Raw genomic sequence first — 18,015 nt, forward strand, 5'->3', positions numbered from 1 at the left:
TCTTTTAGCCTTTGGGAATTATTGTAAATCATCTTCAGTTTGACTTGTGTATTTCCATAGCTGTTTTACTGTAGTTTTCCCCCCTGTTCTTTAAGATACTAAGATAACGTATTGTAATACAATGTTGCCTCTGTTTTGTTTTCAACAAATGTACTGTGAACCCACATAACACTGTGTTATTAAAGTGAAATCTTCAAGGGTGTGCTTTTTATTCCACCTGATCCGCAGCCTGATAATGAAATATTCACTGTAGTGTACAACATGATCAACACATTATACATTTACATTTCTGTCATTTCGCAGACGCTCTTATCCAGAGTGACTTACAGTAGTGAGTGCATACATAAGTGAAGCACACACTACCTTCCATTGAAGTAACATCATCTTTTCAAAAGCATGGAGTGGTGTGATAAACAAAATGGTGATTTCTATTGATTGGGGGGTTATCCACTGAGCTTCACGTCTCCCCACAGGTTTTGGATTTTCTCATTTGCTGCGGTGGGCTCCCTGTCTGTCCCACAACAGCCTTGCTGTGTTTCTGTTAAGATCAAAATGCAAAAGCTATTACACACTGGAGGGTTTGTCTGAATCACACCGAATGGCTGTGAATTTTAAACGCAGGATTAGGGGCTTCTGAGAGAGAGTCACAGGGGAGTAGTGCAGTCAGTTGAGTGCTAATTTGACATTTTTTACAAACATAGCACTGGCAATTCAGCGTTGGAGGCTGCCTCACCCAAACCAAAGAACACCAGGGCCAAATGTTCTTTCCAAAAGGAAATTATTTGACCGTGGTGAACGATCTGCTTTGCATATCACAAAATTAGCCAACTGTTCACACTATTGAAATCTTCAGGGTGTACAATGTGTTTTGGTCAGACAGACCAATTAAGAGCCAAAAACTCAAGTTGACAACTTCTGTAGAATTCAACCTTCACTAGTTTCTGTTATCAACATTTTAGGTAAACTATATAGTAGATAATTGCTCATTGCTATAGCACAAAAAAAAAAAACGGCATTATCCTGTGCAATGATTCTAAAACCATGACTCCTTTCCTTAGAAACATGGTCATACTGTATCTGCATGTGTGTATTCCTTTATTTAATGTACCGCTACACATACCCTGTAATTCATGTGCCACTACGTATGTGGGTTTGAGCACACTATAATTTTCAGTGTTATCAAAAACTATTATTTTATAGTTATTAAATTATTATTATTATTATTTATTTTTTATCCTGCTTTCAGTCACTTTCTCCTAATCCCTGCCAACATGTACATACAGTGGTTTGCGAAAGTATTCACCCCCTTGGCATTTTTCCTATTTTGTTGCCTTACAACCTGGAATTAAAATTGATTTTTGGGGGGTTTGTATCATTTGATTTACACAACATGCCTACCACTTTGAAGATGCAAAATATATTTTCTTGTGAAACAAACAAGAAATAAGACAAAAAAACAGAAAACTGGACTGCCTACTGTGCCTTGTGCGTGCATAACTATTCCCCCCCAAACTCAAATACTTTGTAGAGCCACCTTTTGCAGCAATTACAGCTGCAAGTCTCTTGGGGTATGTCTCTATAAACTTGGCAGATCTAGCCACTGGGATTTTTGCCCATTCTTCAAGGCAAAACTGCTCCAGCTCCTTCAAGGAGGATGGGTTCCACTGGTGTACAGCAATCTTAAAGTCATACCACAGATTCTCAATTGGATTGAGGTCTGGGCTTTGACTAGGCCATTCCAAGAAATTTAAATGTTTCCCCTTAAACCACTCGAGTGTTGCTTAGGTTCATTGTCCTGCTGGAAGGTGAACCTCCGTCCCAGTCTCAAATCTCTGGGAGACTGAAACAGGTTTCCCTCAAGAATTTCCCTGTATTTAGCGCAATCCATAATTCCTTCAATTCTGACCAGTTTCCCAGTGCCTGCCGATGAAAAACATCCCCACAGCATGATGTTGCCACCACCATGCTTCACTGTGGGGATGGAGTTCTCGGGTTGATGAGAGGTGTTGGGTTTGCGCCAGACATTTTCCTTGATGGCCAAAAAGCTCAATTTTAGTCTCATCTGTCCAGAGTACCTTTTTCCATATGTTTGGGGAGTCTCCCACATGCCTTTTGGCGAACACCAAACGTGTTTGCTTATTTTTTTCTTGAAGCAATGACTTTTTTCTGGCCACTCTTCCGTAAAGCCCAGCTCTGTGGAGTGTACGGCTTAAAGTGGTCCTATGGACAGATACTCCAATCTCCGCTGTGGAGCTTTGCAGCTCCAGGGTTATCTTTGGTCTCTTTGTTGCCTCTTTGATTAATGCCCTCCTTGCCTGATCTGTGGGTTTTGGTGGGCGGCCCTATCTTGGCAGGTTTGTTGTGGTGCCATATACTTTCCATTTTTCAATAATGGATTTAAAGGTGCTCCGTGGGATGTTCAAAGTTTCAGATATTTTTTTATAACCCAACCCTGATCTGTACTTCTCCACAACTTTGTCCCTGACCTGTTTGGAGAGCTCCTTGGTCTTCATGGTACTGCTTGCTTGGTGGTGCCCCTTGCTAGTGGTGTTGCAGAACAGGTGTATATATACTGAGATCATGTGGCACTTAGATTGCACACAGGTGGCCTTTATTTAACTAATTATGTGACTTCTGAAGGTAATTGGTTGCACCAGATCTTATTTAGGGGCTTCATAGCAAAGGGGGTGAATACATATGCACTTACCACTTTTCCGTTATTTATTTTATTTGAATTTTTTTAAACAAGTAATTTTTTTCATTTCACTTCACCAATTTGGACTATTTTGTGTATGTCAGTTACATGAAATCCAAATAAAAATTCATTTAAATTACAGGTTGTAATGCAACAAAATAGGAAAAATGCCAAGGGGGATGAATACTTTTGCAAAGCACTGTATATACCTCAGATACTCCAATATCCCTGTACATTGTACATTTGGTACTGGCACTGACCCTATACAGTGTATTCGGAAAGTATTCAGACCCCTTGACTTTTTCCACATTTTGTTACGTTACAGTCTTATTCTAAAATTGATTAAATTGCTTTTTTCCCTCATCAATCTACACACAGTACCCCATGATGACAAAACAAAAACTGGTTTTTAGACATTTTTGCAAATTAAAAATAAGATATATCATATTTACATAAGTATTCAGACCCTTTACTCAGTACTTTGTTGAAGCACATTTGGCAGTGATTACAGCCTCAAGTCTTCTTGGGTATGACGCTACAAGCTTGGCACACCTGTATTTGGGGCGTTTCTCCCATTCTTCTCAGCAGATCCTCTCAAGCTCTGTAAGGTTGGATGGCGAGCGTCGCTGCACAGCTATTTTCAGGTTTCTCCAGAGATGTTCGGCCAGCTCTAGGAAGAGTCTTGTTGGTTCCAAACTTCTTCTATTTAAGAATGATGGAGGCCACTGTATTCCTGGGGACCATCAATGCTGCAGAAATGTTTTGGTATCCTTCCCCAGATCTGTGCCTCGACACAATCCTGTCTCGGAGCTCTACGGACAATTCCTTCGGCCTCATTGCTTGGTTTTTGCTTTGACATGCACTGTCAACTTTGGGACCTTATATTGACAGGTGTGTGCCTTTCCAAATCACGTCCAATCAATAAAATTTACCACAGGTGGACTCCAATCAAGTTGTAGAAACATCTCAAGGATGATCAATGGAAACAGGATGCACCTGAGCTCAATTTCGAGTCTCATAGCAAAGGGTCTGAATACTTATGTAAATAAGGTATTTCTGTTTTTTGCAAAAATTTCTACAAACCTGTTTTTGCTTCATCAATATGGGGTATTGTGTGTAGATTGATGATGATTTTTTTGAAAATCCATTTTAGAATAAGGCTGTAACTTAACAAAATGTAGAAAAGGTGAAGGGATGTGAATACTTTCCGAATGCACTCCGTTCATCTTTCCCTTGATCCTGACTAGTCTCCCAGTCCCTGCCACTGAAAAACATCCCCACAGCATGATGCTGCCACCACCATGCTTCACCGTAGGCATGGTATAAGCCAGGTGATGAGCGGTGGCTGGTTTCCTCCAGACGTGACGCTTGGCTTCCTCTCTTATTACTCCTGTTTTCGTATTTTATTTTTATTAGTTATAATATTTTATATTGAATACTCCACTGTTGGGTAGGGCTTGCAAGTTAAGCATTTCACTGTACTTGTGCATGTGATAAATAAAACTTAAACTTGACTGTTTTCCCAGGTCGAGAGTTCTATGAAACATCCCCTTATGAACCTGTGATGCCTGTTCGCCACCCTGATGCACTCCGTCTCGCTTCCATTATCTCAGGTAAGAGCGACCATTTTATGTTTAAAAAACATTACTATGCCATATGAAAAGACTATAAAAATATAAAAATATAATGACATGTAATAAGTATAATTACAACACGTATACTCTAATACTCTTAAAGATACACAATGGAAGAAAAATGATTTCTTATTTCATGAAAAAAAAGCATTGTTTTTACAAACAATATTTGCTCATGGCTGAGGGTAGCGGTTTGCCCGTTTCTCGCCAATGAGGTAATTTATGGACAATATTTCTGTCCATTTGGGGCACGCCTTTTGGCTCAACAGCCCCAAAGCCAAAAGTTCCATACAGCCTCTTTAAGGTTCTTATTAAGTAAATATTATGGATTCCTCTTTATATTCCTTGGTTCTCCAAGGGGGGTCTTGCTTACATAAACCAAATATATTTGCCTCCATATTCCCATCTATTGATTTTCCTTTCAGTTTGATTTCCTATTTGGTTTACTAATTAAAAAGCAATTATTCAGCAAGGGAACTATTGCTCACATTTAATGAACTGGTTATTACTGAGAGGGCATTACTAATCAATGCAGATCTTATTATAAGACACAGCTAAAAACAAACGAAGAAGGTGAGATTGGATGATCGCAGGGCCATTGCCACAGCTATAGGAGATATAGGCTATAGTCACTTGAAAATCCAATAACTTTCTTTCATCCAGTTCCTACAGAAATTGCCGGAGGATGATCCAGCCTCATTTGCCAAAAGCAGTATACAGCAGAGATGCCACATTTGCTTTTCCTGGCCGATGTCTCATGCTTTGTTTCATATCTTGGAGGTACAAGAAAGACATGCTTTTTGCATAATCCCTTTAGCTTGAAGTCAGCAAATGACATGGTTGTTTGAAAATATAATGGTTTGAAATATCAAAAAGGAGAGCACCAGACAAAATATATATTGGAAGTGGCTTTGAATACCTTGGCGTTTTGGATTGTGAAGAAGGCCATCTGCTTTTCTTTACTCTATAGTCATAAAATTGTTGGAGCTCAGGTAGCTTATGTCTTGGTAATTTTTCAGCTCATTTGAAACATGTTAAAATGCATCTGGGACTCATTAATATGTCAATTTTTATTAAAACTGTTTCCTACACTCTTTCAAAAGTGAAAATCTGATTTGCTCTCCTAAATCTATTTAGCCTTAGGTTACTCATTATTGATCATTTCAGAGGACATAATCATTGATTGTGGTGGTGAGAAAAGCCCACAGGCAAACAGATACGTAATTACACAGTTGTTCTCTGAAATACTTTTCCCTTTGATTTCAACTGCACAAAAGTGTGCTTAATCACTTTTAAAACGGTAAACTGTACCGAAGCTCAGGGAATGTGATATCTTGCTGTGTTGATGAGGATGGTGAAATACACTCTCTAGGAGGAAGGTTGGAAAATTGAAAAATAATCTCCACAACTTCAAGAGTTTATAGTGAGAGAGATAAGGGGAATAAAACATTGATGGGGGAAAAAACTACTCCACTGTATCTCCAAATGAACACAGGGCCGGGGTAACAAAGCAACTGACAGAGAGGAGAATGACAGGCTGCTTTGCCAAGTCAACCAAGTCATTTTCTTACTTCAATGTGTACAAGACCATAGGGATATTGGATAGCACTCGTATCATTATTCCACCTCAGCCGGTTGGCCCCTCATCAAAGCCCAGATGAAAATGATTGTCATATTACGAAATATCCCATAGCATACAAAGATATAATTGACTGTAATTTCTATTTTATTTTACACAAATTATTCTGTCCTTGTGGCCCAATGTTGAGTTAATTCACTTATTAGCTATTCAGAGGCCAGGATTTTAAAAAAGCAGCCCACACGGGCCCTCCAGGAGTTGAGTTTGACACCCCTTAGTTAGACCTTCTTACACTGGCTAATAATCATCTCACCTCTCTGTTCCACATGCCCACCATCTAATTAAATGGCGAAACCTATTTCTACGGCTGGGGAAAAAGGACCAGGGCAACAGTTGTGCTCAGCATGCAGCCCAATGCTAGACATCCTCACCTTACCCTCACAACAATTACTGTTTCATTGTCAAAGACAATGTTGCCCTGCTGTGTGCTAGTGTACTGTCGTTGTTCAGCTGCTGTACTATATGTACTTATAATCCGTTTACATTTACAATTAGCTTGCAGTTGCCTCTTCGTTTTCTCCATGGACACTTAATGAGTGTTGGGGGTCTAAGAGTAACGTATTAGTTGTTTGTGCAGTCAGCGTTATTCTAACAAGGTGGTATTAAATAGAATACTGAATAATCCTCCAAACATGGGACTGGCAACCCTCATTAGTTGGTTTTGTTGGTACAATTAGACATTCTATACTAATGTTTGGGGAATACGTGAAGCAGTACCAGCATCTTGATAGAGATTTGATGTCACGCCCTGGCTCTGGGGACTCTTATATGTTGAGCCAGGGTGTGGATTTTCTATGTTTTGTTTTCTATGTTTTTGTTTCTAGATCGTGTTGATCTATGTTGGCCAGGGTGGTTCCCAATCAGAGACAGCTGTAGCTCGTTGTCTCTGATTGGGGACCATACTTAGGTAGCCTGTTGGCACCAGTTTATTTGTGGGATCTTGTTCCGTAAGGTTTTGTGTATAACCTAGGACTTCACGTATCGTTTGGTTTATTGTTTTGGTTCGTGTGTGTACACTAAATAAAGAATGTACGCTTATCACGCTGCGACTTGGTCCGTGAATTCAGTCGACGACCGTGACATTTGAATCGACTCACTTGCACATTTCTGCTGCAATGATATTTGTCTCAGGTTTGATATGCATGATTGTCAAACATGATTGACTGTTGAAAGAATTATACTGAAATTATCAATTGCAATCTGAATACTAAATGTATAGAGATACTGCATCATAGCAGGAAGTGTTTTGAAACCCAGTGGCAGCTGCTGTTCACAAACAACTCAAGGATTTAGAAATATGTTTACATACTGTAGATGTGACATGTTTTAACAATACCCCCCTCAAATCATTGGCTGCCCTCACGTTCACACTGTATATTAGATCATAGAACTGAAGTGCTAGTTTAGCAATCTCATATTTGGAAAACATTTCTGAACTGGTAAAGCAGCCATTATCTTATTAGAGCACATAATACAGCTTATAAAACACCTTTCCTACTGATACCATAACAGATCCCAAACATGCGCAGTCAGGCTTTCTGTAGGGAAATGTGGTAGCGTGTAGCCATGGCATTCCCTGGCCACTGGAAACCCTGCTGTGACAGAAGCCTGAGCTAATGACTGATTAATCCTTTGACATGGAAATGCTTGACATGCTCCCAGGGGTATGGACTAAAGACCTTCTAGCAAGCTCCTGCACACTCACCAAGGGTCATATTAAATCCAAACTTTGGCACCCATCCTAATTACAGTGAGCATACCCGAAGCCAAGAGCCCCACTCTAACCTGGACTGAACTCCTGCTCCCTGGAGTCCAGGATGATATATGAAATGCAAGTTTCAAATAAGGAAGAGAGAGAGCAATTACTGTGGAAGGAAGATCCCTTACTCTGGAAAATGCCTAGATCCAGATCCCTTGACTGCACTGTGCTTTTCAGGAGATGGCCATCACATAGTTTTAATTTATGAGCGCTGTGGACGAACCCCCTATTAAAACCCTGTTTATAGTTCAGTCAAACAGCAGGGTTATCATAAAATAAATTCAGTGTATTTTTTGTGCATGCCAAAACCCAATTAAAATCACACGTTGCTACATAGTGTGCACATGAGAAACACGACTCTGACTTGCATGCAAAGATGCATCAACAGAGCCACATTGTAACATTCACCGATAACAAATGTGTATTTTCTATGCAACAACATGCAGTTATACAGTTGTTGTCCCACAGTGAACATCTTAGATAAACTGGAATAATCAGGACACAGCCCTCTATTTCCAGGATGTCTTAATATAGCAGAATGCTCAGGGTATTGTGACAGTGATGCCATTCCAAGAGGTTTCCCAAGACTGGCTGTATCTGGTGTGGCAGCAATGGGACTGCACCGAAAGAGAAATCAGGATTGTGTGTTCATTAGAGCCCATGTGAAGGGCTGATCGTGATGATGATTGGCCGGGTTTATTGTAAACACTTGAGCAGGTATACATAAGTGTTGGTCCGATCTCTTGGCAGGAGACGGCACATTGTTCCCTTTGTCAGTGATGACCTGCTGGAATCAACAAGCCTTCCATTTTTGAGAGTTGCCTCACCCTTCTTGCATTACTGAAATGTTTATAGGCAAAACCTTTCATAATGCACTTTAAAAAATCTATTATTTTCCTGTAACACAATATATTTTCCATCCAGCTACTCTCGTCCTGATTATATGTACACCAAGAGGGCCTTTGTGTCAGGATATCTCTCTGCTTTGAGTACCGAATTCAATCTCTTCTCCCCAATCAGAAATAGTAAAACCTCACACCACTGCACTGCTTGGTCAGATAAATAAATACATCTTTCTACCTCTTCCTTCTCTTATTTAGTTTTCATCCTGGACCCCCTGTGCCCCACATTACAGGCTGCAAATGGCCAGAGGAGATTTAGGAGCTGCAATCCATCACTGTTATGTGTAGTGCCTTCGGACAGCGCCGCAAACCACCCCTCCAGCTGGACTGGCCTGGTTCTGGACTGCTTTGGCCAGGTTTGGCCCAGTTTGGCCTCATTCCCTGCTGCTAATATCAGCTTTCCTTTGGAGTCCAATCTAGTATTTAGTATTAGTATTTTATTAGGATCCTATTAGCTGTTGCCAAGGCAGCAGCTACTCTTCCTGGGGTCCAAATAGAGATAAAACATCATACAAAACATTTACATTTTAGTAATTTAGCAGATGCTCTTATCCAGAGCAACTTACAGTTAGTGAGTGCATACATTTTCATACTGGCCCCCCGTGGGAAACGAACCCACAACCCTGGCATTGCAAGCGCCATGCTCTACCAACTGAGCTACAGGGGACATTGTGCATTATAATTTACAAATGTACATTGCTCCATTATTACATTACAAAACTACGTTACATTACTAAGAATAATGTGTGGGTGTGTGTAGAGTGGGTGTTTTAGAGTGTGTGTGTTAGAGTGTGTGTCTCTTCACAGTCCACGTTGTGCCGTGAGGTGTTGTTTTATCTGGTTTTTTAAATCTGATTTTACTGCTAGCTTGAGTCACCTGAGGTGGAAGAGAGTTACATATAGTCATGGCTCTATATTACAGTGTGCTTCCTAGCCTCTGTTCTGGACTTGGGGACTGTGAAGAGACCTCTGGTGGCAAGTCTTGTGGGGTATGTATGAGTGTCTGAGCTGCGTCTTAACCGATTGAACAGGCAGTTCGGTACGTCAATACCTCTCCCAAAGACCAGCAGTGATGCAGTCAATCTCTCCTCTAGTTTGAGCCAGGAGAGATTGATATGCATGTTGTTGAAATTAGCCCTCTGTGCTCTGTTCTGGTCCAACTGTAATTTGCCTATGTCCTTCTTTGTAGCACTTGACAATATAAGTGGGCAGTAGTCCAGGTGTGATTAAAACTAGGGCCTGTAGGACTTGTTTGCTTGATTGTGATGTCAAGAAAGCAGAGCAGTGCATTATCATGGACAGACCTCTCCATATTTGAGCAACCGTTGAATCAATATGTTTTGACCATGTCAGCTTACAATCGAGAGTTACACCAAGCAGATTAGTCTCCTCAACTTGCTCATTCTGAACATTATTCTTTACTAGATTTAGATTAGGTTTAGGGTTTAACTAATGATTTGTCCCGAATACAATGCTTTTAGTATTTTATATATGTAGGACTCACTTATGACTAGTAAGCCATTCTAAAACTGACAGTAGCTCTTTGTTAAGGGTTGCAGTGATTTCACTTTCTGTGGTAGCTGACGTGTATAATGTTGATTCATCGGCGTACATAAAGAACATCACAGATCATCCCACAGCCCCTGACCTGGCGTGTTCTCCTCCTCGGGGTAGCCTTGGTGATGGAGGGATAAAGACAAAGTTAACAAAGCAAAAATGTTTTCCAATTTTTACAAAATAGAATCCACCTTTTCATTTTCCCCCTATCGACAGGAAGTTGCCTCTATGTGTCCAAGTGGTTGAAAAAGAGAAATCATTAGCTTTTTTGGGCTCTGTTGCTGCTATTCGACTGTAACACCTGTTACACTAGTGCATATACACCCTGATATTATACTAGGGAAATTGTGTTTCCATAGCTAGGGTTGACAACAACCTCTGCATAATCAAAACAATTGCTTTGTGAGAAGGTGTTAAAGGTCACAGTTAGCCATTGTTATGTAAATTCCAGCTGAAAAGTACCAGTGGCCTTGCGTTGGCCCCATGTGAGAGCAGGTCCAGTGAGACACGGGTGCCGGCCTGCGTAGATGGAAACAGAAAATCCTTTTGGGTAAAACACTGGGCTAAATCCTGGATGGAAATGCTCCATGCGTGTGTGATGTCCATTCTGTGTATGGCATTTCTAGGATTGATCATCTGTGATGCACCACTTACAGACAATACAGCTGCTCATGCAGTCCATCGGAAAGGCTTTTCCTCAATGCTACATGATAGACACAGAGTGAGATTGGTTCTGTTGAATAAGAGATGAATCTCCCTGGATGTCACCGAGCCAACGCACCCTCTGAAATACCATCATCTACAGGGGAGGGAGGTTAACTTCTCTAATACAGCCTGAATACAAGGGAAGTGGAATGTGAGTGAGTGTGATTCTGTTTTATTAGTGATATCTCAAAAGCAGGTGGGCATGTACCACCACAACCAATCCAAACTGCTCTCAGATTATGCACATTTATTGACTTCATCTGTTTTCTACAGTATCTAGGTGACAGTGTGTGATCACAGTAAGAATAGGAAAAGGAAATGGTTCATCTGCCCCTTAAACTGTCCAATAATGCAGCACAGTGAGCCTTTCCCATTACCTTGAGCTCCAGGGTTTAATATCCATTCTCACGAACCAATTGCACACGTCAATAAGCAAAAATACATCTAATTCACATGTTGTAAACGGTATCAAGGTCTGTGTCATGGTATTTAGTTACAGTGGTACATCATGTTCTTTCTTAGTGGTGGAAAGAATCCAGGGAGACATGAAGCAATCAGAGGAGCAGAATCAACTTTATTCATTCACATTTCACTCAAGGCCTCTCCAAATCAATTATTCAGTAAGAATGGATATGGGTGAGCTATCCAAGTCTCAGGTGGCTTGGTGTTGGCTTGGAAAAAATATATGATATTGAATAACCCCAGCATAGGGAGAGCACTAAGACTCACCATCATCATGAAGCCCACTTTCAACACTTGCAACCATGTAGTAGTCGGAGCACATCAACTTAACTTGTACTATGTGTCATCATGATGGTGTCAAAGCATTTTGTCATGAGCCAGTTAACAAATGCGATAGGTCAGACCCATAATAACAACACAGCTTTGCAATAGACAGTTAAGTGCATATTCTTTTTCAATGCTCCCTTTCCCCTTCTCTGCAGGGATGCACACTGTCGCCCCTAAAGCCAACACCTGCTCTGACCCCGGCAAGACTTGTAACCAGTGCCTGGATGCAGCCAAGGCCTGCAACCTAGACAACACCTGTAAGAAACAGCGCTCCACCTACATTGTCACTTGCAATAAAGGGGAACCGTGTAACCGTAAGCGCTGCCACAAGGCCCTTAGGCAGTTCCTGGACCGCGTGCCCACCGACTACAGCCACCAGCTGCTGTTCTGCCCCTGCCAGGACCGGGGCTGTGCTGAACGGAGGAGGCAGACCATCGTGCCCTTCTGCTCCTTCGAGGACAAAGTCAAACCCTACTGCCTGGAGCTAAGGAAGAACTGCCGCCAAGACCCCCTCTGCAGGTAAGAGATTTACGAGTGGGGAATTGTCTGTGTGTGTGTGTGTGTGTGTGTGTGTGTCCATACTTCCATAAAAAAAAGTATTGACTCAGAGGGTTGAATACTTATGTAATCAAGATACAGTACCAGTCAAAAGTTTGGACATACCTACTAATTTGTTCAGTATTTTTTACTATTTTCTACATGGTAGAATAATAGTGACGACATCAAAACTATGAAATAACACATATGGAATCATGTAGTAACCAAAAAAGTGTTAAACAAATCAAAATATATTTTTGATTTTCGATTCTTCAAAGGAGACACCCTTTGCCTTGATGACAGCTTTGCACACTTTTGGCATTCTCTCAACCAGCTTCACCTGGAATGCTTTTCCAACAGTCTTGAAGGAGTTCCTACATATACTGAGCACTTGTTGGCTGCTTTTCCTTCACTCTGCGGTCCGACTCATCCCAAACCATCTCAATTGGATTGAGGTCGGGGGATTGTGGAGGCCAGGTCATCTGATGCAGCACTCCATCACTCTCCTTCTTGGTCAAATAGCCCTTACACAGCCTGGAGGTGTGTTTTGGGTCATTGTCCTGTTGAAAAAGAAATGATAGTCCCACTAAGCGCAAACCAGATGGGATGGCGTATCACTGCAGAATGCTGTGGTAGCCATGATGGTTAAGTGTGCCTTGAATTCTAAATAAATCACAGACAGAGTCACCAGCAAAGCACCTCAACCCATTAACACCTCCTCCTCCATGCTTCACGGTGGGAACCACACATGCGGAGATCATCCGTTCACCTACTCTGCGTCTCACAAAGACACGGCAGTTGGAACCAAAAATCTCAAATTTGGGCTCATCAGACCAAAGGACAGATTTCCACCGGTCTAATGTCCATTGCTCTTCTTCTTATTGGCGTCCTTTAGTAGTGGTTTCTTTGCAGCAATTCGACCATGAAGGCCTGATTCACGCAGTCTCCTCTGAACAGTTGATGTTGAGATGTGTCTGTTACTTGAACTCTGTGAAGCATTTATTTGGGCTGCAATTTCTGAGGTGCAGTTAACTCTAATGAAGTTATCCTCTGCAGCAGAGGTAACTTTGGGTCTTCCTTTCCTGTGGGGTCCTCATGAGAGCCAGTTTCATTAGAGTGCTTGATGGTTTTTGTGGCTGCCCTTGAAGAAACATTCAAAGTTCTTGAAATAATCCGTATTGACTGACCTTCATGTCTTAAAGTAGTGACTGACTGTCGTTTCTCATTGCTTATTTGAGCTTTTCTTGCCATAATATGGACTTGGTCTTTTACCAAATGTGGCTGTCTTCTGTATACCACCCCTACCTTGTCACAACACAACTGATTGGCTCAAACACATTAAGAAGGAAATAAATTCCACAAATTAACTTTTAACAAGGCACACCTGTCAATTGAAATGCATTCCAGGTGACTACCTCATGAAGCTAGTTGAGAGAACGACAAGAGTGTGCAAAGCTGTCATCAAGGCAAAGGGTGGCTACTTTGAAGAATATAAAATATAAAATATATTTAGATTTGTTTAACACTTTTTTGGTTACTACATGATTCCATATGTGTTATTTCATAATTTTGATGTCTTCACTATTATTCTACAATGTAGAATATAATAAAAATAAAGAAAAACCCTGGAATGAGTAGATGTGTCCAAACGTTTGACTGGGACTGTATATTAGTGTTTTATTTTTCATATATATATTTATTTTACAAATGTTAGAATTTTTCTTCCACTTTAACATTACAGAGTATTTTGTGTAGATCATTGACAAAAAAGGGGTGTGAATACAGTAGCTTGCGAAAGTATTCACCCCCTTTGGCATTTTTCCTGTTTTGTTGCCTTACAACCTGGAATTAAAATGGATTTTTAGGGGGTTTGTATAATTTGATTTACAAAATATGCCTACCAATTTAAAGATGCAAAATATTTTTTATTGTGAAACAAACTGAAAACTTGAGCTTGCATAACTTTTTGCAGCAATTACAGCTGCAAGTCTCTTGGGATATGTCTCTATAAGAATGGCACATCTAGCTACTGGGATTTTTGCCCATTCTTCAAGGCAAAACTGCTCCAGCTCCCTCAAGTTGGATGGGTTCCGCTGGTGTACAGCAATCTTAATGTCATACCACAGATTCTCAATTGGATTGAGGTCTGTGCTTTGACTAGGCCATTCCAAGACATTTAAATGTTTCCCCTTAAACCATTTGAGTGTTGCTTTTGCAGTATGCTTAGGGTCATTGTCCTGCTGGAAGGTGAACATCCGTCCCAGTCTCAAATCTCTGGAAGACTGAAACAGGTTTCCCTCAAGAAGTTCCCTGTATTTAGCGCCATCCATCATTCCTTCAATTCTGACCAGTTTCCCAGTCCCTGCCAATGAAAAACATCCCCACAGCATGATGCTGCCACCACCATGCTTCACTGTGGGGATGGTGTTCTCGGGGTGATGAGAGGTGTTGGGTTTGCGCCAGACATAGCGTTTTCCTTGATGGCCAAAAAGCTCAGTTTTAGTCTCATCTGACCAGAGTACATTCTTCCATATGTTTGGGGAGTCTCCCACATGCCTTTTGGCGAACACCAAACGTGTTTGCTTATTTCTTTCTTTAAGCAATGGCTTTTTTCTGGCCACTCTTCCGTAAAGCCCAGCTCTGTGGAGTGTATGGCATAAAGTGGTCCTATGGACAGATACTCCAATCTCCGCTGTGGCGCTTTGCAGCTCCTTCAGGGTTATCTTTGTTGCCTCTCTGATTAATGCCCTCCTTGCCTGGTCCATGAGTTTTGGTGGGCAGCCCTCTCTTGTTATGGTGCCATATTCTTTCCATTTTTTAATAACGGATATAATGGTGCTCATGGGGTGTTCAAAGTTTCGAATATTTTTTTATAACCCAACCCTGATCTGTACTTCTCCACAACTTTGTCCCTGACCTGTTTGGAGAGCTCCTTGGTCTTCATGGTGCCGCTTGCTTGGTGGAGCCCCTTGCTTAGTAGTGTGGCAGACTCTGGGGCGTTTCAGAACAGGTGTATATATATTGAGATCATGTGACAGATCATGTGACACTTAGATTGCACACAAGTGGACTTTATTTAACTAGTTATGTGACTTCTGAAGGTAATTGGTTGCACCAGATCTTATTTAGGGGCTTCATAGCAAAGTGGGTGAATACATATGCACACACCACTTTTCCGTTATTTATTTTTTAGAATTTTTTGAAACAAGTTATTTTTTTCATTTCACTTCACCAATTTGGACTATTTTGAGTACGTCCATTACATGAAATACAAATACAAATCCATTTAAATTACAGGTTGTAATGCAACAAAATAGGAAAAATGCCAAGGGGGATGAATACTTTTGCAAGGCACTGTATCTTAACGTTTAACATCAACATATTTTAACATACTGGTACAAATGTATTGTCCATAAAAACAGAAATGTTTATTTAATTCCCAACTGTCCAGACACGACATGACACGACATGACACGACATGACACACACACACACACACAAGGCTGAAAGAAGCACAGGGGCAGCTGAAGAGCAGCACCCCTGGAGCAGGTTAGGGGTTAAGTGACTTGCTCAAGGGTGCAGCCGTCAGCTTAGGTACTTGAACGGGCAACCCTCTGGTTTCTGGCCCGCTCTACAATAGTATAAACTAGCAACGCACATGCCCCACCCACCTGAGGATCTGTCTTTTTCAGCCATCTATTTAATGTGTTTGCGGGGTGCAAAATCCACTTGTCAAAAAAATATGTTTTTATTGTCACATACACCAAAAAATCAAGTCTGTCACATACATATGTTTAGCGAAATTCCAGATAGGTGCAGTGAAATGTGTTGATAGCCATAGTAGTACGGCACCCCTGGAGCAAATGAGGGTTAAGTGCCTTCCTTACGGACACATCGACAGGCTTTTCACTTTGTCGACTTAGGTATTCGAATTAGTGACCTTTCGGTTACAAGCCCAACGCTTTAACCGCTAGGCTACCTGCCGCCCTGTGTGCATATGTGCGTACGTGGATGAGTGCATCAGGGAGTTGTAGACCAACTGCAGGTATTGCTGAAATGAATGATCATTCGCTTATATACCCTTATACAGTGGGGAGAACAAGTATTTGATACACTGCCGATTTTGCAGGTTTTTCTACTTACAAAGCATGTAGAGGTCTGTAATTTTTATCATAGGTACATTTCAACTGTGAAAGACGGAATTTAAAACAAAAATCCAGAAAATCACATTGTATGATTTTTAAGTAATTAATTAGCATTTTATTGCATGACATAAGTATTTGATACATCAGAAAAGCAGAACTTAATATTTGGTACAGAAACCTTTGTTTGCAATTACAGAGATCATACGTTTCCTGTAGGTCTTGACCAGGTTTGCACACACTGCAGCAGGGATTTTGTCCCACTCCTCCATACAGACCTTCTCCAGATCCTTCAAGTTTCGGGGCTGTCACTGGGCAATACGGACTTTCAGCTCCATCCAAAGATTTTCTATTGGGTTCAGGTCTGGAGACTGGCTAGGCCACTCCAGGACCTTGAGATGCTACTTACGGAGCCACTCCTTAGTTGCCCTGGCTGTGTGTTTCGGGTCGTTGTCATGCTGGAAGACCCAGCCACGACCCATCTTCTATGCTCTTACTGAGGGAAGGAGGTTGTTGGCCAAGATCTCGCGATACATGGCCCCATCCATCCTCCCCTCAATACGGTGCAGTCGTCCTGTCCCCTTTGCAGAAAAGCATCTCCAAAGAATGATGTTTCCACCTCCATGCTTCACGGTTGGGATGGTGTTCTTGGGGTTGTACTCATCCTTCTTCTTCCTCCAAACACGGCGAGTGGAGTTTAGACCAAAAAGCTCTATTTCTTTCTCATCAGACCACATGACCTTCTCCCATTCCTCCTCTGGATCATCCAGATGGTCATTGGCAAACTTCAGACGGGCCTGGACATGCGCTGGCTTGAGCAGGGGGACCTTGCGTGCACTGCAGGATTTTAATCCATGACGGCGTAGTGTGTTACTAATGGTTTTCTTTGAGACTGTGGTCCCAGCTCTCTTCAGGTCATTGACCAGGTCCTGCCGTGTAGTTCTGGGCTGATCCCTCACCTTCCTCATGATCATTGATGCCCCACAAGGTGAGATCTTGCATGGAGCCCCAGACCGAGGGTGATTGACCGTCATCTTGAACTTCTTCCATTTTCTAATAATTGCGCCAACAGTTGTTGCCTTCTCACCAAGCTGCTTGCCTATTGTCCTGTAGCCCATCCCAGCCTTGTGCAGGTCTACAATTCTATCCCTGATGTCCTTACACAGCTCTCTGGTCTTGGCCATTGTGGAGAGGTTGGAGTCTGTTTGATTGAGTGTGTGGACAGGTGTCTTTTATACAGGTAACAAGTTCAAACAGGTGCAGTTAATACAGATAATGAGTGGAGAACAGGAGGGCTTCTTAAAGAAAAACTAACAGGTCTGTGAGACCCGGAATTCTTACTGGTTGGTAGGTGATCAAATACTTATGTCATGCAATAAAATGCAAATTAATTACTTAAAAATCATACAATGTGATTTTCTGGATTTTTGTTTTACATTCTGTCTCTCACAGTTGAAGTGTACCTATGATAAAAATTACAGACCTCGACATGCTTTGTAAGTAGGAAAACCTGCAAAATCGGCAGTGTATCAAATACTTGTTCTCCCCACTGTATATGGTAAATAGGAAAATAAGATCAGATAGAGAATGTTGGACTGCAATTTCCTTCTCCTGTGACATCCTAAAGTTTAGATTTCAGTGTTGTAACTTTGCCAG

General features: G+C 41.4%; 1 protein-coding gene across 1 annotated transcript in view; it reads left to right on the forward strand.

Annotated features, from left to right (window-relative positions):
* LOC311141743 (GDNF family receptor alpha-2-like) overlaps positions 1-18,015 on the forward strand; it is a 79,398-nt gene that overhangs the window by 36,351 nt on the left and 25,032 nt on the right. Inside the window, exons 3-4 of the mRNA XM_084177176.1 lie at positions 4,222-4,308; positions 11,836-12,199. Coding sequence (XP_084033302.1) covers positions 4,222-4,308; positions 11,836-12,199 — 451 coding nt within the window. The remainder of the gene's footprint in view (positions 1-4,221; positions 4,309-11,835; positions 12,200-18,015) is intronic.

This window comes from Coregonus lavaretus (assembly GCF_964263955.1).
Source record: "Coregonus lavaretus genome assembly, chromosome: 14".
NCBI lineage: Eukaryota > Metazoa > Chordata > Actinopteri > Salmoniformes > Salmonidae > Coregonus > Coregonus lavaretus.